Here is a 22,500-nt window from a genome sequence, read left to right on the forward strand (position 1 = left end):
GCTGAAATGTGCGACCGTGCCGGAGCATACGCGAGCTCGGAAGAGTGAAGAGTTACAGGACACAACGTCGCGCTCAAGTTGTGTTTTTTTACGTGTGTTCCCAGGCCAACCCCAACGAGCTTACGAACGGCGTGATCAACGCCGCGTTCATGCTGCTCTTCAAAGACTCCATCCGTCTGTTCGCCGCGTACAACGAGGGAGTCATCAACCTGCTGGGTAAGACCTGGTTAAAGAGCCCAGAAGACCTGCGTCCACTCCCCGACGCCATCCTCCCCCTATCATTACACGTGCACTTAAACGTGTCCATTTCCAGCGAAAGATTATGGCTCGTAGCCTCCGACGAGCACCGCCGCCAGTAGTTGAAAGCAGATGCAATAGAGATAGATCGTAAGTGGACGGTGATTAGATTTCTCCTGTGATGCGTTGTACTGTAGGTACTGTAGGGCTAAGTTTATTTGTACAGCACATGGCCTAGACAGGGCTAATTCAGTGTGCATTACATGAATGAAAACAAAGGACGGTGAAAACAGAGAACAACAGACCGTAACTGTGAATGAAAATAGAAGTGATGCACAGTTGGGAAAAAAAAAAAAAAAACAATCGCATGTTCTCAGGGAATCTTTTCTAGCCACAATTAAAAAAAAAAAAAAGAACAAAAAAATGTCCCAGAGCTTGGGTTATTGATAGCGTTTAGCGTTAGCTTGCTAATGTGGAGGTACGAGTAGTGGGAAGTGTCTATTGATGGCGTTTAGCGTTAGCTTGCTAATGTGGAACTGTGAGTAGTGGGAAGGGTCTATTGATAGCGCTCGGCTAACTTGGAACAGCCCTGAGGGACGCCAGTCTTTATCCAGTACCGTTGTAGTACCGCACGGTGCCCAATGGACTTAGTGACCTCCATTAACCTTTCGTTGGCAGCTAACCAGCAGTGTTTGCACCGTGGTCATTAGCTGTGCCATGCACCATTGCTCGCTTAGGCTCAGGCTTACTGGTGCCTGACGCAAATGGACTCGACCTGCACGCCCACTCTCACACACACACACTTCTGCTTTGCTGATAGTTTGTGTTTAGCAGCGAGGCTTATCTTGTCATCTGCACTGGTTCTCTTCCTGTTTATGTTGTTGCATTCTGTTACATATAAGGAGGCGGAAGGAAGTGTCTCTTAGCAATACGTCACTGATGCGGTTGTTTAGTAATGTAACTGGCACAGCCTGGCTATGGGTTACTTCCTTAGGAAACGCTCATATTTGGAAATAAGGTCCACACTTTATTTTAAGTAGCTTTAGTTTTGTTGTGTGGCAATTTAAGTTTCTATTCTATTCTATTTTACGTTAGTATACTTCTCTAAACCAGGGAGCACGCATTTCTGCATGTGTGGGTTGTTTTACATGACATTTACATGGTAGTGATTCTTAACTTTAATCCAAAGGAAAAATGTCTCTAGTAATATATCGATGATCGATAAGTATGCAGAAAATAATGATGAAAATAAAAAAATAATGAATTCTTCCTTAATTCACTTAAAACAGTGTGTGTGTGTGTGTGTGTGTGTGTGGTGCACTCAAATCGTTTCTGCTGAGTTGGTGCAGTAACTGTCCTTGACGGTGCTAAAATCACTGCACTTTTTTATGTTCCATTTCCCATGTCAAATGCAGCAAGTAAATCTCTTTTTTTTCTCTCTCTCTGAAGGGAAAATGCCTCTTTCACCATGTGACGTTCTTCTCCCCTCCCTCTCTCTCTCTCTCTCTCTCCCTCTTTCCTCTTTCCTCTTTTGGCTTCTCAGAGAAATATTTTGACATGAAGAAAAACCAGTGCAAAGACGCTCTGGACATTTATAAGAAGTTCCTGTACAGAATGACCAAGCTCTCCGAGTTTCTCAAAGTGGCTGAGGTACATTTGGACATTTTACGTCTGTTGCGCACAAATGTTGTGTATTATTCTTTTTTATTTGCATTATTTCAACACGTTTCGTGACGGATCTCCACCCAAGTCAGTAGTTTGGCAGGCGTTTTTTTCTCTGCATTTAATGCACCATTTAATGGGCGAGTCATTTAGCTGGGCTTGTTATCTTTAAGCACTAAACTGGACTATTACAGGAACAAAATCACCATGTCTCCAGGCCATTTTAAACGGTTCTTGGATAAACCATATCTCTCAAATGCCATGCCATATGTTTGCCCCACATGTTTATGGTTGTGTGCCATAGTAATTGCAACACATACACATACACACACACACACACACACACACACACACACACACACACACACACACACACACACACACACACACTCTTGCACACTCACAACAAACACACACACACACACTCACTCACAACAAACACAGCCAGAACTCTCACCCTGTGGTGCTGTGAGCTGTGGGTCTTTTGGGTCAGCTCTGAAACCATTTAGCATGAGATGGCTGTCTGAGGAGTCCCTCAAGTCACTTAACCCAGTCAGAAGGCTTTAATCGCGTGTCTTTAAGAAAATAGCTTGGGGTGGTGGGGTTCATACAAGAGACTGCATCAAAAGCGGCCAGGCATGCGACTTCTGTGAACACATCCCTTCCCCCCCACCGCCCGCCCCATCTCATCTCTCTTCTTCCGGTCAGCATCCAGACTGAAAGAGATTTCATGTTTCGCACGCGGCTGCAGGCCTTTAGAGGAGGTTAGACCTCAATCGAGAGCCCTTCGATCTCAGTAGCATAGCCTGTCCACTCCTGCTTGTAGTATTATTGTGCAAAGGGTGATTTAAAACCATAAAGCACACACACGCCCCAAAAAAGTGGATCTTGGTGAACTTCCGTTCAGCAAGAGAGGCAAGTGCAGACTGGTGCAGTTTCAGATCTGTAAGAAGTTGGACGACAAAAAAACAAAAAAGGGCATTTCATGGCATGGTGTTTGTTCCTCAAACAAAAGAAAAGAAAAAGCCGCCTACACACACAGCTAGACCAGACAGAGCTAGGTTTTCTGAGCTTATGAAAAGCCGTCCGAGGAGCACGGTCGGAGCAATCCCAGCAGGACTGTCATCGCAGGCGCTGCTGGGAGAAGACAAATGGGGCCGCACTCTCAGGCGATCCCACTTGCCCAGTGGCCCCGTCTAATCTGTTACTTGAAGGGCTTTACCCCCCCCCCCCCCCCCCCCACCACCCCCCATCACCACCACTATCTCCATCCTTTCTCTATTTACATGGAGGGACCCATGTCCTCTGAAAAGACCGCCACCTCCTCAGGGAGATGAGCTTCAGATTTTAAAAACATCCATTTATGAAACATTTCCGCCCACCCCCTTCCTCACATAATTTCTGTTTTTTGCTCTCTCTCTCTCTCTCTCTCTTTTTTTTTCTTTCTTTCTTTCTTTCTTTCTTTCATTCATTCTCTTTATCTCTCCTTTCCCCACCCCCACCCCCTCTTCCTTCCATCATTTCTGTTTCTCTTTCTTTCTTTCTTTCAGTCTCTCTTTATCTCTCTATCCCCCCCGTCTCCCCCCCCCCCCCTTCTCACTGTGTCCCAGTCGATTTCTGATCTGGGAGCATGTGTATATGTGCGCAGTAAGCTCCTCAAAGGGGCTGTAAGCCGTGGCAGTCCCGTGGGGTCCCCGTCTCTTCTGCAGTGGATTCGCAGTCTCTCCCCTTAAGAGAGAGAGAGAGAGAGAGAGAGAGAGAGAGAGAGAGAGAGACTGTCTGGTGCGCTACCGAGGAGCTCTGTTCCTCCCACAGCACTCCACTCTCTCTGGTCCCTCCGTCTGTCTCGTCTGTCCGTCTGTCTTTCTGTCTCCCCTCTTTTCCCTTCCTTCCATCTCTCTGTCTGTCTCTCTGTCTCTGTCTCTCTCTCTCTCTCTCTCTCTCTCTCTCTCTCTCCCTCACACACACTCTGTCAATCTGTCTCCCTTCCTTCCTTCCTACCTTCTATCTTCCCCTCCATCTTTCCCTCTCTCCCCCCCTCTTTCTCTCTCTCACAGACTCTCTCTCACACTCTCTGTTTTCTCTCTCTATCTTTCCCTCTCTCACACACACACACACACACACACACACGCCCCTCCCCCCCCCCTTCTCAACTGCTGGATATGACGGTTATAGATAGCCCCCATGTCCCTCCCCCTCTGACTCTTCAGAGCTCAAGAGTTCCCACAGTGATTTGCTGTCTTATTCCGCCCTCTTTATCACCGGCATTTATTTTGCTAGCTTTTATTTCTTTTTTTTATTTTCTGGTACAGACAGGTTGGAATTATTGTGAGGTAGACGTGTTACACTCTTAAGAAAGTTGTGCAAGGTAAAAAAAAAAAAACAGGAAAAGTAATATGGAGGAAAGTTGTTTATTTATTTATTTTAGTTTTGCCAGGGGGAGAAAAAGTTGACCTCGTTTGACTGTCATGGAATTTAAATGTTTTGTTTGTTTGTTTGCTTGTTTGTTTGTTTTTTTTAATTTCCTTTTTGTGTGTGTGTGTGTGTGTGTGTTGAAGTGCTTTTAACTGTTGAGTCCACAGTAATGTCACCTGTCTGAGACACCATTGACATCATGGTCTCGTGTGTTTCTGTGCACCTGTATGGGCATGTGAGAGCCCCTCCCCTGCTTCAGTTCAGTTGTGCTTTCATTTCACTGTCACTGTCACTGCATGAAGTAATGATCCTTTATTTTTTTTTATGTTTCTTCTTGTTTTATGTTCGTTTTTGTCTCCCCCCCTCCTCCTCCTCCTCCTCCTCCTCCACCACCTCCTCTTTTGTTTGTCATGTTCTTTTGTTTTGTTTTCTTGTTGTATCGTTTTGTTTGGATTTGTGACACAGCAAGTTGGGATTGATCAGGGAGACATCCCAGATCTGACTCAGGTCAGTGTGCATCTCATTGCCAATCCTCCTCTCCTCTCCTCTCCTCTCCTCTCCTCTCTTTCCTTTCCTTCTCCATCCTTTCTTCTTTTTCCCCCCTTTGTGACTTCACCCCTCGGTCATTCCTGTCCACACCACCGACTTCACTCTCCTCCAGTTGTGTCGTCCTCTTACTGTGTGTGTGTGTGTGTGTGTGTGTGTGTGATTGTGTGTGTGCGTTTGATTTCCCCCTCCTGACTTACCTGTTCTTTTGACCTTTGACCTATGATCTCTCTTGAGTGACTCAAGTGTCCTTGTCCGTCCTCATTCCCTCCTAAATGTCTAAATGTGTGTGGCTCATGTTTGTATTTCGTTGTTGTTGTTGTTTGTTATAATTTATTTTGTCTTGTTTTTGTATGACAATTTTGATAGGTGTTAAGACAAGAAGGGATTTAATATGGTGCTTGGTTTAAGCCAGGGATCCCCAAACTGAAGTCTTGCTGGTCTTTTGGGAAGGCTAGAGTATGTCAGTAGCAGTCAGTTGTACTACCAACCATAGTAATGCACCTTAGTTTAACATTAACACGTTGCATCTAATATAACCTATTGGTATCGCCATGACCTAATGTGCAGGTTACTTGAATTAAACAAAAAGCAAAAACATCAAACTAATCATTCTAATCATTATCAAATTACAACTATTGAATGATCTGGGTTGCTAACTACTGTAGCTAATGGTAATTGTTTCCAAATCTGCATGCATCAACCACAATACAAGGCAATTCTTATGATAAGCTAACATAAATTCACAGAGCACATAATGAATTGTTATGTAACTTTAGGCTAACTCAACTCCGGAATCATTACCATTTGGCTGTCGTGTTTAAATGAAATCATGCTCCAGAGTTTAAATAGATCAAACATTACGAGGTTAAGGTTACTGACAATATCGAAGCACTAGGTTATAACAGTAGGCATTGAATTCACTGGGCAAATCTTGTGTCCCGCTGCTAATTGCTTGTTTACCTTGCAAATCGTTTCCATTGTAAACTCGGAACAGCGCCAAGTTACCAAAAAACATCTGCATTATTTAGAGATAGTAGAGGAGGGCACGGTGGCGCAGCTGGCTACAGCGCAGTGCCCGCAGGGAAACCCGGGTTCGAGTCCCACCCGACACAGATCCCGATCCCACTAAATTCTTGTCAGTATCTTCACTGTCTTATCCACATTTGTCAAAAAAAAAAAAAACAAGTAGATACTATAGAGAATGAACTGGAAAACGGGATTACGAGCTATGTTCTGTTCTCCTGTATGTCAGAAACCTGTGCATCACGTACTCCGCTTTAATACATAGATTTTTTAATATAGCACTTTTCTAGGTGCCCAAGGAGGCTTTGCAAAGACACAGAACAGAAAGGATACAAAAGGACAATACAGTACATACATACAGTAGTACATACATACATGTATACAAACACATGCAAATACTCAAAAGCCACCCAGGATATGGGGCCTCGGCCATAGCTTTGGGGACCCCTAGTTTAAGCAGTGGGAAATACATGTGCTGCGTTAGTGCAGCAGCCTTGCCTTTTGCTTATTTATTGATATGTGTCTCTGTTATTTCTCTGATGTGGTGTCTGAAGTGGTATTTTTGTCTGGACGGCTAGCGAGACAGGAATGCTTAGCGTTTGTGTCCGGCAGTAACGGAGCTCTCGTTCTCGTTCTTGTTTCAGACTACTAAAGGACCATACCTTGTAGGTGGTGGGTTATATAATGCTTGTGTTTCTGGCCTGTAGTCTTTTCTGCTGCCACAAACCTAGTTTGTGTTTCGTCCACCGTGGGCCTTGTCATCTCAACCGCCCCTTGTTATGGCTAACCCATATATTATATGGCCTGTGTTTTTTTTATTATTATTATTATTTTTTATATTTTTCCTTTCTGTCAAACCCAAGTTTGAACGCATGTTGCCTTTGCTAATGCTCTTGCTCTGAGATCAAGCTTGCTTGAATGATTTTAATGAAACTGAATAAACAAAATCACCTCTGCGAAGGCTTTGTTTTTTTGGGAATGACGGCAAGAAGCAGCAAAGGAAAGACAGTCTGTCTCGTTTTTTATTTGATATTTTTTTCTCGTTTTTTTTTTTTTTTCTCGTGTTCCTTGTGGTGATATTCTCTCTGCCCCGTGACCCTCTCGAACGAGCCCTTCTCCTCTCTCGTCCTGGCGTCAACACGTCCTTAGTCCCATATTCATCCACCAGCTCTTCCCAATTTTGGCGTTTCTGCGCTTTTTTTTTAACTACTACAGTTGCAAGATTTTTGCAAGAGGTGTCCGTTGGACTTTATCCAGACACTGTGGCCAGTATTGGCAGAACATGTAGTTGGAAAAAGGGGCAAAGAAAACAAAAAAAATAGGGGGGGGAAAAAATAAAGACTCCTTCCATTTTCTTGAACTGTAACAAGTCTCAAGCTGCTTTTTGTAAAAATAAATAAATAAAGAGCTGATTGTAAAACGCGGCGCTCAATTGCCAAGTCCTGTGCAAAGGAAGACAGCTTACTGTATTGGCTGTGCCCCCAAGTGCCACTTTAAACGGCAGAACCTTAGAAATCTGCGTTGTCGATGTCCCCTCTTCTAAGCACACAAAGGCTCTAACACACATGCACACTTAACCAAAAGGAGGTCAATCTCGCATGCCTTTGTAGTGATTTATACGTTTGACTTATTTATTTCTATTTTGTCGTGTGTGGATTGTGGATATACTAACCCGACTCCTTGAGCCGATGTGGTCATCAGACTAAGTTCTGGCATCTGTGAGCCTGCCTGCACAGAGTTGCTGGCATCTCCGTGCCTGACCGCAGTGGTTCTGAGTGTGTGTGTGTGTGTGAGTGTGAGCGTGTGTGTGTGTGTTGGCCAGGGAGAGCTGGGCCGTCAACAGAGTGCATGTTTCTCAAAACCTCCTCCTCCCCTCCTCCTCTTCCTCCTCCTCCTCCTCCTCTTCTCCTCTCTCCTCCTCTCTTTTCGTCCGTCGTTCCTCCTCGGCTAACCCAGCCTCTACTCTTCTGTTGCTTTCTTTCCGTTCCCCCGAAAAAGCTTGTTAATATGACATCTATATATATGTATGTGTGTGTTTTAAATGTATGAATGCTTTGGTTCATGGCTTTGATGTTCTGGGTGTGTGCTGTGAGTGTTGAGATGTCTGTTGGGTGTGTGTGTGTGTGTGGCTATTCTCTCTATGTGAGTGACTGTAAGTGTGTGTAATTGGGATGGATGTCGTGTGTATGTGTGTGTATCAGAACGAGTGTCTGTATCTGTGTGTGTGATTGTGGCTGTGTGTGAGTGAGACAGTGTGTCTGTTTCTGTGTGCGTGTGCGTGTGCGTGTGCGTGTGCGTGTGCGTGTGTGCGTGTGTGCGTGTGTGCGTGTGTGTGTGTGTGTGTGTGTGTGTGTGTGTGTGTGTGTGTGTGTGTGTGTGTGTGTGTGTGTGTGTGTGTGTGTGTGTGTGTGTGTGTGTGTGTGTCTGTTTCTGAGTGCGTGCGTGTGTGTGTGAGTGTCTGTTTCTGAGTGCGTTTGTGTGTGTGTGTGTGTGTGTGCAAAGACCTAGTTTGTCTCTGACCCCCGGCCCTGCGTACCCTCCCTGTGCCTCCCCCACACCCCCTCTCACACCCCCCTTCCCCTCCCCCTCCCCCCCCTCAGGCTCCCAGCAGTCTCCTGGAAGCTCTGGAGCAGCACCTGGCCTCCCTGGAGGGCAAGAAGACCAAGGACTTCTCCGCAGACACCAGGTACACCTGCCACAGGCCGCAGGCCGCACGCTGGCCCGCTGTACTGGCCCGGCGCTGGCCCGCTTCCAGCAGCCACTCGCTGGCCTGCTTCTCCTAAGACCCAGACGCTCTCACTCCCAGAGCAAGCTCGGGGAGTTCGCTACAGTTGCTCTGTGTGGTCTAGTTCTCTGCTTTTTTTCCCCCTCTCTCTGTCTCCTGTCCTCAATTGCTTTTTCTGCTACTCCTGCTTTTTTTTTTTTCTGCGGCTGTTACTGGTTTGTCTCATGCACTGCCTCGGCTCTTCTTGGATTTCTTCTTCCACTTTCTCACTATCTGTGGCTTTTCTCTCTCTCCCTCTCCTTCATCTCGCTTCCTCTTTTATTCCTGTTTTCCCTCCTCAACCATTTTCTTCCCTCCCTCCTGCTCACCCCTATTGACCACCCCCACTCCCACCTACCTGCCCCCCCCCAACTGCTTTCGGTCTCGTATCTGTTGCTCTTCTCTTTTCTCTGTCCTTTGCTTCATTCTTTATTTTAAATCATCCTCCCTTTTTGTCTTATCTGTTATTTTGTGTGGTTCTCACTCTTCAACACCCCCCATCCCTCCACTCCACCCCCCCTCCCCCCCTCCCCTCTCCGGCAGGGCCAACACTCTGTCCAGCGCCGTGTCGTCCCTCTCCAATACGGGCATGTCCTTCAGCCGCATGGATGAGAAGGAGAAGCAGCAGGCCCTGGAGGAGGAGCAGGCCCGTCTGCAGGCACTAAAGGTGAGCCTCAGGGCGCAGCCAGTAACTGTAGAGCCCTTTGAACGAGCTCTTTATTATTGCTTTGTTATTATTCATGTGCACGATGGTGACGAAGGTACAGTAGGTTAGCATCTGTTTTAAGCAAAATATCATCTTTTGATTTATTGATATGGTGGTTGTTAAGGAATATTTCAGGAGTGTTGCCAATTTGTGTGTGTGTGTGTGTGTGTGTGTGTCCGCTTTCTCTGTTACCTGAATTTGGCATCCAGCTGCAACAAAATGTTCAGGAATTGGGTAGAGCACCAACTTTTTCATAATTGTGATTAGGTAATTGCTTTGGCTCGTATTGCGATTGAGATAGCGGTAATTGTAAAGCCCTATTCAGAACAAGTTAAAGAGGAGTCGCCCTCCAACTAAAACACTGCCACCTCTTGACTGACAAGAGTTTCGATGGCACGTTAAAAAAACGTACGTTGTCTAAACCATCTGTATTTGTTTTCTTGTCCTTTGGCCTGACATTCACTTGCACTCACTGAGTCTATTGTCCTTAGTGCCCGGTTTCTGCTGCCGTCACGTGGTGTCATTTTTTAGGAGGAAGTAAGACGACTAGGATATGAAACACTTGTGCCACAATCGTGGTCATTCTAAAATTAGTCCGGTGTGAACGGAGGTTGAGATGTCATTGCGATTATTTGTTCAGCCTTAACTAAAACTACCGCTCCCCTCAAACAAAGGCATAACCTGCCTTTCATGAATGAATCTGAGGCTTTAGGCTAAGTGGTGAATAGTGAAAGCTGACAGTTATTACAGAACCGTTTGCAGGTTACTCTAGGTTAGTTGCATGACAATGGTGCGTTCATGCGGCTGGGAAGTGGCAAAGTTCCCACTTCTAATCTCCCCACTTCCGATGTGAGAGCGTTCACAATGTTGAGTGACGTCAAAACATTCTCCTGAGAGCTCTCCCAAAAGCCCCCACTTCAAACTGGGAAGTTCCCAGTTCAGGTGTGACCTATGCCCCCTAAACTCTAGAATTCTCATGAATGCACCACACGTACACATCCTGTAAGCTGTTTTTCCTATATGTGCCAGTAGAGAGATATCCATTTCAATGGAATGCCCTCAAGCCATTGCCTGTTAGAGGAGAAGGATATCTCTATAGATTAGAGGTATGCTTGCTATGTTTACTCGGTATAGTCTCACAATAACCCTCTCACCAATGCATTTTAATCCTCCGGTTGTCGAATCTCAGTTGAGCGTTTGCACACCCAACTTAGCCCCATCGCTCCATAATGTGTTAATTAGGTATCTCCTAACGCAGGCACAGAGGCGTGTCCCGGGCCGTGCTAGCGTGACGGAGCAGAGCGGAGCGGAGCCGAGGCGAGATGAGTTTGTGGATTAGGACCCTCATTAGTGGTGGATTCCACACGCTCCTGAGGAGACAGAGGAATTCAGATTAAATATGACCACTGATTTATTGATGCGAGACCTCAAAAAGCCCAAAGAATTGCACAAGCGCAGGCAGCTCATCATTCCCTTGGCGATCCCCCCCAATCAACTACTCCCCCCCCCCCCCCCCTCCTCCCCAAGCTGTCTGGGATCCCCAGAGACGCACCTTGAACTTGAAAAAGTGTTTGCTCCTGAACAACAACAGCATATCACATTAAATATCGAATTTGATTCACATACCCAAAGAGCCTTACAGGGGGGCTACACCAGATGCGTAACTGAAGCGTTCCGTTCGCGACGCGTAAAACCCATTTTAGAAGATGGGTCTATTTTTTTCGAATGTACGCGCCACTGTTGCGTCTGGTGTAGCTACTTCCATTGACTACAGTGATTATTAACTGCTACGACCGGCTGCAACATACGCGTCGCGAACGGAACGCTTCAGTTACGCATCTGGTGTAGCCCCCCTGTTACAGTGAAGGGGGGAATCAGTCAGCTCCTCTGTAACAGCCACTTGAGTGATGCACGACAGGCGGTTGTCATGTGCCACTGGTTTAAATCTAAACACACAGACATGAAAAGCTTATCTTCCCCAGTACTGTAGTTAGTGAATGATAAATGCACGTGTCTATATAGTCTGTATGTGCTGGTGTAATGCTATATAGTCTGGTCTCAGTTGACTGCTTGTTATGTGCTTAACACCAAAGCCTTGACTGTATTCCACAGTGAAAGATCAGTGGTAATGCCATATGTTTGGAAATAACTGGATGGCCTAATTTTTATACCCGGTTATTTTTTTACCCACGATGCAGTGCAGTAGCTGTGGTACAGTGTGTACCTTTTGTATTCCCGCCGCTTGAGGAGCAGAAATTACAATGCTCATGTTTTTCGCTTAATTAAGCTGCATAAATCTGATAAAATGGAAATATCAAGGCCGCCGCCTCTGGGACTTTCCTCTCAGCCATCTCCAAAGGCCAGCCATACTTATTACGGCGCCAAGAGTTGTGAAGAGCAATATAGCCGTAATATTTATTTATTTATTTATTTTACCACAGCGTGGCAAAAATAATGAACGTTCCTCTAATATGATGATGAATTATGGTCCCTTTCCTCTTGCTCAAAATTGAGCTAATCGTTTGCTAATCCTGATTAGCCATGCTGTGTGGGCACAAACTGAGTTGTTGGCTCAACATGGGGAGATAGCTCATGGAAAACTTACACACATTCACTCTCTCTCTCTCTCTCTCCCTCTCTCTCTCTATTTCTGCCTCTTTCTCTCTGGCCCTCTCACACATTCACACACACACACACACACACACACACACACACACACACACACACACACTTTAAATTGAAATACAGTTTGTATCTTTGCCAACTAAATCTTGGCCGTAGATAATGCCATCACCATACATAATGTATATTTTACTTTACGTTTTAGTAAGCATTGGCAATAAATCGGTAATGACTTGGAATAATGTTTCGGCCCTTAGAGAAAACTCTCAGTCAAGATCTCAGGTCTCCACTTGAGATTTGCTTCGTACGTACTCAATCTCCCAGAATGCATTGCTTGTGTTCAACACCGGTACTCTCCATCTGCGCTCCTGGGTCTGTCACGGCTGAACTCCGACTGCTCTTCAGCATCAGTGAACTCCATAGCCAGTTTCTCTGTGATCTGCCTGCAACAAAAAAAAAAAAAAGAAAAGAAAAGAGAGAGAGTGAGAGAGCTGGGTTTCCCCTGGAGGGACTTAAAGTTCTCAGGGCTCGTAGCCAGCATTGCTGGTGCAACGTCACGGAGAACATTGTGTCCTGACTCCCAAACAGCACAGGTGCCGAATTTAGCCTGGGATCTGAGAGCGCCTTCGCCTCGTCTCGTCAATGATTTGCCCACAGGCACAGAGAGAGAGAGAGAGAAGCGCAGAGACGGCTGAGTTCTCGGTCGGGGGTCTGTGGCACGGTTGTCGTCCATATTGGACAGACTCTGTGAAGAGACACGAGCTACGCTGACGTCAGTGGATGCCTCTCGTTCGTCTTTTTGTCTAACCTCCCTTCCTTCCTTCCTCGGTCCTCATTCACACTGATCTGGATAAAGAATGATGGGGCGGCAACAATGGGATAGTCTATCCAGCACTCTTTATAGATCAGTGGGAACGAGCCGGAGGACCAAGGGAGGAAGGAAGGGTGGGAGGATGGATAAAAAGTCGAATGAGAGGCACCCAGTGTGTGCGCTCGGCCTCGCTCGTACTCCTCCACTCACTCTGCTGCTCTGATTGGGTGCCTGGACTTCTTCACTGTCTCTTCTTCTTTAGTCCTCCATATTTCTCTTCTTCACTGTCTCTTCTTCTTTAGTCCTCCATATTTCTCTTCTTCACTGTCTCTTCTTCTTTAGTCCTCCATATTTCTCTTCTTCACTGTCTCATCTTCTGTAGTCCTCCATATTTCTCTTTCACTTGTTCTCTCTCCCCGGGAGTACCGTATTTCCAAGTAACTTTTTTCGCATATATTTCTCATATTTTTTCTCAAAATACCTTTTACATACGCACACAATCTCTCTCTCTCTCTCTCTCTCTCTGCCCCCCCCCCTCTCTCTCTCTCTCTCTCTCTCTCTCTCTCTCTCTCTCTCTCTCTCTCTCTCTCTCTCTCTCATGCACCTTTGAGTGTCCTGGAGTGCACTCCAGGGGTGTACAAACCTGACTGCAGTGTCAAACTGAAACCAGGGCAGCGCAGGACGGCATGAATGACTTCAGAGGAGTGCTGATTCAGTCCACAAACGCATCAACACACACACACACACACACACACACACACACACACACACACACACACACTTGTTCACCCTCACCTTGGTCTACATGCTGCGTTAGACACCAGCTGTTTCCCTCTGGTGTTCTGCTGCGGTGTTCAATCACACAGACAGTGATACCCCCCACCGCCTCTTTAAGCTCAGGAACTCAGCCTGTTAGCTTAATTGTCAATGTTGATCTTTGTGCTTTTTGTTCTTTTCACTCTTCCTCGTCTATTTGCCTTAACGGTAAATTGTTTGCTCATGATTATTGTGGCTCTGCAAAAGCAACCTTGTAATGAAACGGTTACGGTATGAAAAGTATTTGGTACGATTGCCACCACACGCCCGTTGTTGCACAAGCTGCTTAAACAGTTGTGCAAACACTGTGATTGTGATTTATAAGACCCTAGATGGTCTTGGGGGCTACCGTTCAGAAGTAATTGATTGCTGAAAAAAGCTCCATTGAGCAATCAGATTGAACGAGTGCTTGAGCAATCAGGATTGCACTGAGTAGTGTTATTTTAATCATGGCGTGTAACGTAAGCCCATAGTTGCCATGCACCTAATCAGCAGGCTCTGCCATATTAGACACTTTGTTTGATGGAATGACTGGGGATTATATCGGCAGACTGGCCATCAATCACTTGCACTGTTTTGTTGGACCTCTTACAGCTAGCTAGGCATCGTAAATAATTATGATAATACTTAAAAAAAAAAAAAAAAATAGTCGGGGGTAGTCTTGTGTCCTGTGTAAGAAAAGTCTGTTTCTTTGGCTTCCGAATGACTGAATTATATTTAAGTATATTCCAGGGCAGCCAGGAATTGACTACATATTGTTACCAAAAGCTGCTGAAGTCAATCAATTATTCCTTTCCTCTAGCAGTCTATGCAAGTAGATGGATGGATGGATGGATGGATAAATGGATGGATGAAATTAGATCGTCATAGCAGCCAGACGCATGTAAAGTGTCTTTTCCAGCAATTACTGTCTGCAGAGGTGAAATTATGGAGCGCACCTGATCGCTGAACAATACAGGGATTCTCCCTTTCATACGGCGCTGGCAATAACCAGCTTGTAATCACAACATTACCATATGCTCCAGCAAGAAAGAAATAGGGCCCTGTTTCTTATATCGCCGCAGCAAGACAGCCCTTGCGCATGTAAGCAAGCTCAACAGGCTATGAAAAGCTGTTTTTACAGGCTAGGCAATAGAATATGTCTGCAATAAACTGCCGACTGGGGTTACCAATCTCGTCTGTGGTGCCTGCACTGTACCAGAGTTGACGGCTCACCAGGGGTTCTCCCCGTAAGGTCATTTGCATGTGATTAACATTTTTGTTTTCCTTTTTATTAATGCACAATGAGTCTTTTTTCGATAGCATCCGTTATGAATCTAGCCAGCGCCGCAGCGTGGTCCAAATGCATGACCAGTGTTTTTAAAGTACCGAGACTAACAAAAATGGTCTCGGTAAATTTTTCTGTAATCTGTGCGCTGTGCAGTATTATTACCTCCGCCAAGGAGGTTATGTTTTCATCGGGGTTTGTTTGTTTGTCTCTTTGTCTGTTTGTTAGCAAGATAGCTCCAAAAGTTATGCATGGATTTCGATGAAATTTTCAGTATAAATCTGAGATGACCCAAGGAAGAAACCATTACAATTTGGGAGCGGTCCGGATCACCGTCTGGATCTAAGAAGCGGTTATGTTTTTCGCTTGGCTAGTTCCTTGCTTGTGTTTGCCATGACGCACAATTAAACAAGTAGGCGTCACAGGATTGCTCATTCATTTCAGCAGTGTCTCTTGTGCTTCCTTCACTCCTGGGGGTAATCGGCCTCTTGCGTTATGCATACTGTTGGCATGGCAAGCAAATAATCTTCACGTTGGCGATGGAGTGATCTCTGGGCTGGTTTAGTTTGCATCACCAACCATCATTGCAGCTGTTTGCTTTGCCTCTCCTGTGTCAGCCCTGTGATGTGACCACGGGGGCCGAGAAACTCCTCCACTTGCCCAGTCCGCTAACCCTGTGGTAATCAGTTGGCACAGTTACATTGGCTATGTATTCATTTGATAGGGCCCCTATCTCCAAACAACAGTAACATTTTAAGATGTTATCATTTAAGCATTTTAAAGGGGACATATCATGCAAAACTCACTTTTTGCCGGCCTTTGTGTTCATATTTAGGCCTCTACTGTTCTTATAAACACTCCAAGCGCGAAAAAAACCCATCCATCCGTTTTCTGTAGATCAGTAGAAAGACTTTGGTGTCAAGAAAGTATGCTGCTGTGAGCCATTTGGATGGCTCCCTTATTCTGATGTCATACCAGTGTTTCCCACACATAGACAAATTTGTGGCGGTGCGCCACAGATTCAGCACCGGCCGCCACATATTGCGTTTCGTTATTTTTTATTTATTTATTTATTGTGCGCTATTGAAACGCTATTGAAAAACGCGCAGCATTCGTTAAAGGAGTCCTAGAATTCAAAACCACATTCACCTTGTTACTGTTGAATTTAGGCTGCGAGCAGTGTCCAAAGGACAACACCAAAGACTTTACCGCGTCCCCCGCCTGCTTTCGTATGCAAATTGGGAAATAGAAACAGCCGTGTTGAAATGCTCCAATCTGAACAGAGCTCAGATAACACGTAATAGGCGCCCATCCCCCTTTAGATACACCCCTCGGCCCCTCTCATTTGCATACCTTCGATTAATAATTCTTGTTAAACTGCTCTTACGATGCTAGTATCTAGATATGTGGTCTATGGCAGAGACGTTGTAATGCTAGCGTTATTACAGCTAACTTTGGAGAGTTACTATACTAAGAAATGTACTGATAAAACTTACCAATCTAACACATTCATTCTGTTGGGGAATCTGCTGCACTTCATCTTCGTCAGAACCTTCTTCTGACTCGGTTTATACATGTACGGCTGTATTCCTTATTTAAATCCATTGTTGATAGCTTTATCAAAGACTTTGGCTTTATTTACCAGCAGTAAACGTAGTTTCACTTTGCTCTAGCTTCAGACCGGTGGATTGAGCCAATCAACTTTCAGGACATATCGGCCAATAGACCAATCAGCGCGCATCTCATTTGAATATTCATGAACTTGCTGAGTGGGCGGGAAAAACAAACTGTTTCATTGCAAGGCTTATTTATGACCTTGTATTAGGCGATCTAGCAGTGCTCCTGGGGCGTTTTCAGCCCCACAAATTTACATATGACATTATTTAGGCTCAAAGATCAATTTGTAATGGTCAAAAAATGCGTTCTATGACTCCTTTAAGGTGAATTTCCTTTCCTTGCGCTTCCTCTCTGTCACTCACGCGTCTTTCTCTCATACACACACACAGGCACACACAGCCCATCACCTCCGCGCACACCGCGTCTATCTCCATGAAAACCAACAAGATCATCCCTGGAAGCGTGGTCGGTGGTCGCACTGATGAACCTGACGCTGCTCGGGTAGAAGCAGTGGCGGTTTTAGGTACGGGCGAACCGGGCGGTCGCCCGGGGCGGCATCTTGCATGGGGCGGCACGAGCGCTTAACCCTATGAGCCCGACTGACGCAAAGTGCGTCAAAAAACACTCACGGGGGCGCTCGTGGAGGATCTCGCCTGGGGAGTAATTCAGTCTAGAACCGCCACTGGGTAGAAGCATAAAGTTCTCCCGCAACTTTTGTAGACTATGCGTGCAACTAAATTACCAAACAGTAGAAGTAAACTCATTCTCCTTGGCCGGCTCTCGTGCGCGCTCAATGGACACCCGCCATCGACATGCATATTTAATCCAAATAAAACATTCACAATCGTGAACGCATTGACGCACAGAACTAGCTAAATTACTGTCAAATTCGGTTAGCATCATTAGTAGGCTATGCTGCAGGTATTTGATTAAAACTCTTGCATTCAAGTTGACTGACCATCTCAATACCAATATTTTCAACTCCAAGACTTAATGGGTCTGTCCCAAGGAGAAAAAGTATTAGCTTACCTTGAAACTTAAACACATGTGGGGAAACTGAACAGTCCAACCAGTAGAGTATGATAAGCTTAGCCTGCTACTTTGTTTACAATATTTTGAGGCTTCAACCAGACAGCTGAATTTAAGAAGTGGAGTTGTAATATGAATAGTAGGCTATAATCTGCATAAAGTTTGCTGTTATGAATACCAGAAATGTCAGTATATTATATAGAATGTAAATAATTACATAATGTGTGTGCTTCAAATAAAGACAAGCTTTACATGTTGTTAAAAACATAATTTACATTATATGAAAGGAGAGCGATAAAAAAGCGATGCAATGAAAATATGCCCCCCCCCCCCCCCCCCCCCCCCCCCCCGTCGGACATGGGGCAACCACCACACATTGCCTTCCAATCTGTGGGAAACACTGCATACTAAGGGAATTTGCATAGACCAACCCTAGCACCAGGGTGGATGCTGGATGCTGGCTCTGTTTTAGTCATTTTCACCTGTGAAACGAGTAGCGTAATCAATACATGCAGCCGGCGGCGTGGCCAGCCCAGAAACGGCTCAATTTGGGAGAGACCAATTCTAACCTCGTTTAAAAAGAGGTATGATATGTCCCCTTTAACATCTAAGCTTTTAAAACGGCTAGAGTTACAGCTACAGTGCTAGAATAACATTTATAAACTACAGTGCTGTGGAGACCACAGCTGGGAATTGACCACTGCAATTGTCAATGCTAGCACTAGAGGATAGGAGTGGCTATATATGTTAAGTACTCTGGTACCAGTATGAAGGAGGAGAAGTGGTAGAGGAGGAGGAAGAGAGGGAAGTGGAGAGGAATGAGGGAGGAGGGGGAAGAGTGTACTGTGCCATGCAACTCTGGCCTTGGCCTTGCCAATGCGCTCAGACTTCTGGAGAGCCGGAGCACGAGGAGTTACATAAACACCGTTTGTCTGTCTCGCGTCTATCAAAGGCAGGCAGGGCTCATTCAAACGAGTCAGTTTTGCTCACAGCATCGAGGTCATGGGGGTCTTGGCCAGGTGGCATTTGAAATTGAATGTTCTCCGCGTCTGAATTGTAGGGTGCTTTTTTCTACGGAAATGTTCGGCAAATTGACTCTCACATGGGGACGTGTAGGTGGCAGGACCAGTGCTGACCTTTACAAATGTGATGGGATGGCTTGAATTGCAATTTTTATTCGTAAATTGCCATACACTACACCCATTTAGAGATATTTCTCTTTCTGAATCACCATGTTGGACTTTATTTATTCATTTGTTTTGCTGGCCTTGTTCAGGCCTGTTTTTTTGGAGAGCATTGCGAGCCTGTAAGCAAGGGAGAGCTGGAGAACTCGACATTGCTCTGTCTCGCTCCCCAGGTCACAGGAAAGCATGTTTTTGGCAAATCGGACCTAAGCCCTGGGGGGGGGGGGGGGGAGTTAATAACCACAGAAACTATGTGTTGACCCTCGCTTCACCTTCCACCGCTTTTTGGCAGATTGGTCTGCCATGGTTGACGGTGTTAATTTAGAGCCCAACGAGGCGTGGCGGAAAGGGTCTGCTCTGCGCCGTTCGTTCGTTGCAAACCTGTTGACCTGTCGTCCCCTTTCTCGTCCCGCCCCGTCCCAGCAGGATCAGAGGCTGAAGGAGATCGGCATGCAGACGCCCTCCGCCTCCCCCACCATCCAGCCCATGAGCAGCGCCAACAACCACAACGCCGGCATGGACCCCTTCGCCAACCCTGCCAACCCCCCCTCCACCAACAGGTACGTACACACACACACACACACACACACACACACACATACGTTTAGGCCTGATAGAGTTCAGCCATGTATGATGTCAGGAAAGGCTATTCTCTATGTTGTCTTTGAATGTATTTGATCATTTCAGGCACAGAAAATCTCCTGTCTATCGGCCCCTACACACACACACACACACACACACACACACACACACACCTCATCTCCCCACTACCATCCTTCCCAAGCCTGAAGCACTTGGACTCACTTCACTTGTGAGGCAACACAGACACAGCAGCAGCAGGCACTGCAGGCCTGAGAGAGACACACCCAGCACGGCATAGCCGGGCGTGACGTGTGTCTAGTCTCAACTACCCCAAATCAATGAGCAACAATGGATCTTTTCGTTTTTTTTTTTTTATCCTGTCTTTCATTTTAAACACTACAAAGACTACACTACTGAGCCTATATGTATGTCATGTATTTAGCAGCCTAAACGAGCACAATGTGGTTTGCCTGCCGACTCATAGCTGGTATGTACTGTACATGTTAAATGTGTACACGTGTTGAAGTGTCCAAGTGATTTATTATGGGCTTTATGCAGTGACTCACTCACAGGGCTTTTTAATATACTTTTCCAGGTGTATTTTCACACTATTTGTCTCTCCCTATTTCTTTTTTTCTTTTTTTCCTTTTTTTTTCTTTCTTTTTTCTTATTTTTAAACCAGACTTCCGGTAGACTGTCAGTTAAACAAACAGTGTAATAATACGAGGAGTAAACTGCAGGTGGTAGATCACCTGGGAGTCTAATTGGCCACTCCTGTGCCGTTGCCTAGCGTTTGTTCCATTAACTCTGAGTCTGTGTTCCCTGGAGTCCAATGTTTTTAGCTATCCATTGATATGCAGAACAAATTTATGCAATGCAATTACACTCACACACACACACACACACACACACACACACACACACACACTGGTGCCACTGTAAGGCACTTTGCACTTCATGTGCAGTTGTTCACTCCTTGAAAAGACCCTGGTCTAAAAACTGGGGTTATTTGAAAAGCTAGTAAAAGGAAGTATTTTCTGCTGCAGCAGCTTCCTTAGCTTCCTTAGCTTCCTTAGCTTCCTTAGGTTCCTTAGCATGCCTCGGCTAACTCTGTATCAGATTATGACTGTGATATGGCATGGCACTAGCCTGGGTGTTCCCATCCTGCCTTGCGCGGTGCTTTCATTCACGCTGCTAAGGCAGTCTGGAAACTAACACCCACATTTTCGCCTGATGTTGGCGACCAATCACAGAACAGGGGAGAAAGCAAGACCATGATGAGCTATGCACAGACGCATTTGATAGACATCCGTGGCGCCCAATGAACGGATCTGGGCATTTTTTTCAAATACGAGAAAATGAACGTCTGGTTGCCAGACCACGTCTCATTTGATAAGTGCTAGGCGCTAGCCAGGCTAGCATGGCACAGCTTTGTTTCTGGAATAAGCCGTAGTCAGAGCCGTGCATGCCGTTTACCTTTACATTAAGCTGACTTCGAATTACCGCTGAAATTGAATTACAAATAGACTGACATTCAAGCTACAGTCCGAAATGAGACCTTAGAATAGCAGTGCAGTCATTTTAAGTGCTCCCTTACACGATAACCAGAGAATGATCGTACCGACTAAGTGATTTAAGATAGTATTGACCAAAAAGGAAGCGCGTGGGAAGTGTGTGTTTGGTGGGCTAAGTTCAAGACATCATGTACATTTTAGTCGTTTAGCTTTCGCTTTGATCCAAAGTGACAAAGTGTCTACATGTGACAGCCATCTGTGTGCTAAAGCGAGGGCACTCTGACCGTTTGATTCATAAACGAGTCCGGCTTTCGTCCTCGCTTGCCCTTTACTGATCAGAGCAACAGGCTAATCCCTGATAAGGAAGAAGAATTTTTGGAAAAAAAAAAGAGAAACTTCTGGAAGCCTAATGAGTGTTGATATTAAAAACGGTCAGGAGTGGTGTTGTTATCTGGCAGCCCTGGGCCTGTGCGTCTATCTCGGGGCCCGTGGTGCCGCAGAAGTGCAAGTCACACCTTCTCTTATCTCAACTGCTTACTCTGCCCCTCATTCCTGCGCTTCTCACACACACTCCCTTGTGTCTGGCCAGGCCTCTGACCCTCCGTTCTCTCCCTCTCTATCTCTATCTCTTGCTCTCTCTCTGTCACTGTCTTTCTCTATCTCTCTCTCACTCGATCTGTCTCTCTCGCTCTTTCCTCGCTACTCCCTTCTCTCCTTAATCATTTCACACCTTCTTTCTTGCTCTGTAATTTTTGTTTGTGTTCTAACTATCTTTCCCTTATCTCTCTCTCTCTCTCTCTCTCTCTCTCTCTCTCTCGGTACTCTCTTTTCTCCTTAATCATTTTACTATTTCTTTCTTGATATGTATTTTGTTTGTGTTGTAACTCTTTCCTTTATGTCCCCCTCTCTCTCTTTCATCCCTCTCTCTCTCTCTCTCTCTCCCTCTCAGCATGCCAAACCTCACCAGCGACCTGTTTGACCTCCAGCCGGCCTTCATCCCAGCTGTGCAGAGCACTCCGGCCATCTCCACCGCTAACAGTGCCTGGGGAGGTAAGGGGGCTCGTTCGGCTCAGGCCGGCCCGCGCACAGCGCACCCTCACTGGGCACCGCACCACCCAGAGACCCCCCTAGTGGCCACCTGGTCCCCTGATATATTCACAATGTAGTGCACTGCCACACAAATGATCCTCATTGCCACACGGTTAATAACATAGAAGTAGTAGAGGCACCAGTGTGCAGTGGGGACTTTGAATGCTGACTACAGTGGAGTGTATGCTGTTCTTCAATATCAATAGCTGTTCTTTGATGTGTAAAATGGTAGCCGTGCACATTAAGGCAGTCCTGTTTTATAATGGTAATAACCTATGGCCATCAATAGCATGGATTGTGTTTTTAAGTGTCTAATTTTCAACAGTATCTTTCCGTTCACACTCTTACTTCACACACTTGTTTATTCATACACTCATTATATGTTATATGTGCACCATTACTGGTTCACCCCCACCCATTCATTCATTCATTCATTCATTCATACATTCATTCACTCACTCATTCATTCATTCATTCATTCATAGTTCATTCATTCACTCGTGCAGTCTACAGCTGACTGTTTCTGTTCTGTGTTAGTTAGTCTAGCGCACCAACACCAAGCTGGCTGTGTACCATGGAACCACTGGGAGTGTATGACATGGTTTAGATGATG

At 45.6% G+C, this 22,500-nt stretch overlaps 1 protein-coding gene across 6 annotated transcripts in view; it reads left to right on the plus strand.

Annotated features, from left to right (window-relative positions):
* Window positions 1–22,500, plus strand: part of si:ch211-200p22.4 (phosphatidylinositol-binding clathrin assembly protein) — an 80,157-nt gene that overhangs the window by 29,673 nt on the left and 27,984 nt on the right. For 3 of the 6 annotated variants that reach the window (XM_062515684.1, XM_062515689.1, XM_062515686.1), the window contains exons 6-13: window positions 105–216; window positions 1,781–1,887; window positions 4,780–4,821; window positions 6,531–6,551; window positions 8,487–8,572; window positions 9,194–9,317; window positions 19,126–19,262; window positions 21,748–21,848. In XM_062515684.1, the coding sequence (XP_062371668.1) occupies window positions 105–216; window positions 1,781–1,887; window positions 4,780–4,821; window positions 6,531–6,551; window positions 8,487–8,572; window positions 9,194–9,317; window positions 19,126–19,262; window positions 21,748–21,848 (730 nt within the window). The remainder of the gene's footprint in view (window positions 1–104; window positions 217–1,780; window positions 1,888–4,779; window positions 4,822–6,530; window positions 6,552–8,486; window positions 8,573–9,193; window positions 9,318–19,125; window positions 19,263–21,747; window positions 21,849–22,500) is intronic. The other 3 variants (XM_062515685.1, XM_062515687.1, XM_062515688.1) reach the window with 3 other exon arrangements.

The sequence above is a fragment of the Sardina pilchardus genome, chromosome 16 (genome assembly GCF_963854185.1).
Source record: "Sardina pilchardus chromosome 16, fSarPil1.1, whole genome shotgun sequence".
Lineage (NCBI taxonomy): Eukaryota > Metazoa > Chordata > Actinopteri > Clupeiformes > Clupeidae > Sardina > Sardina pilchardus.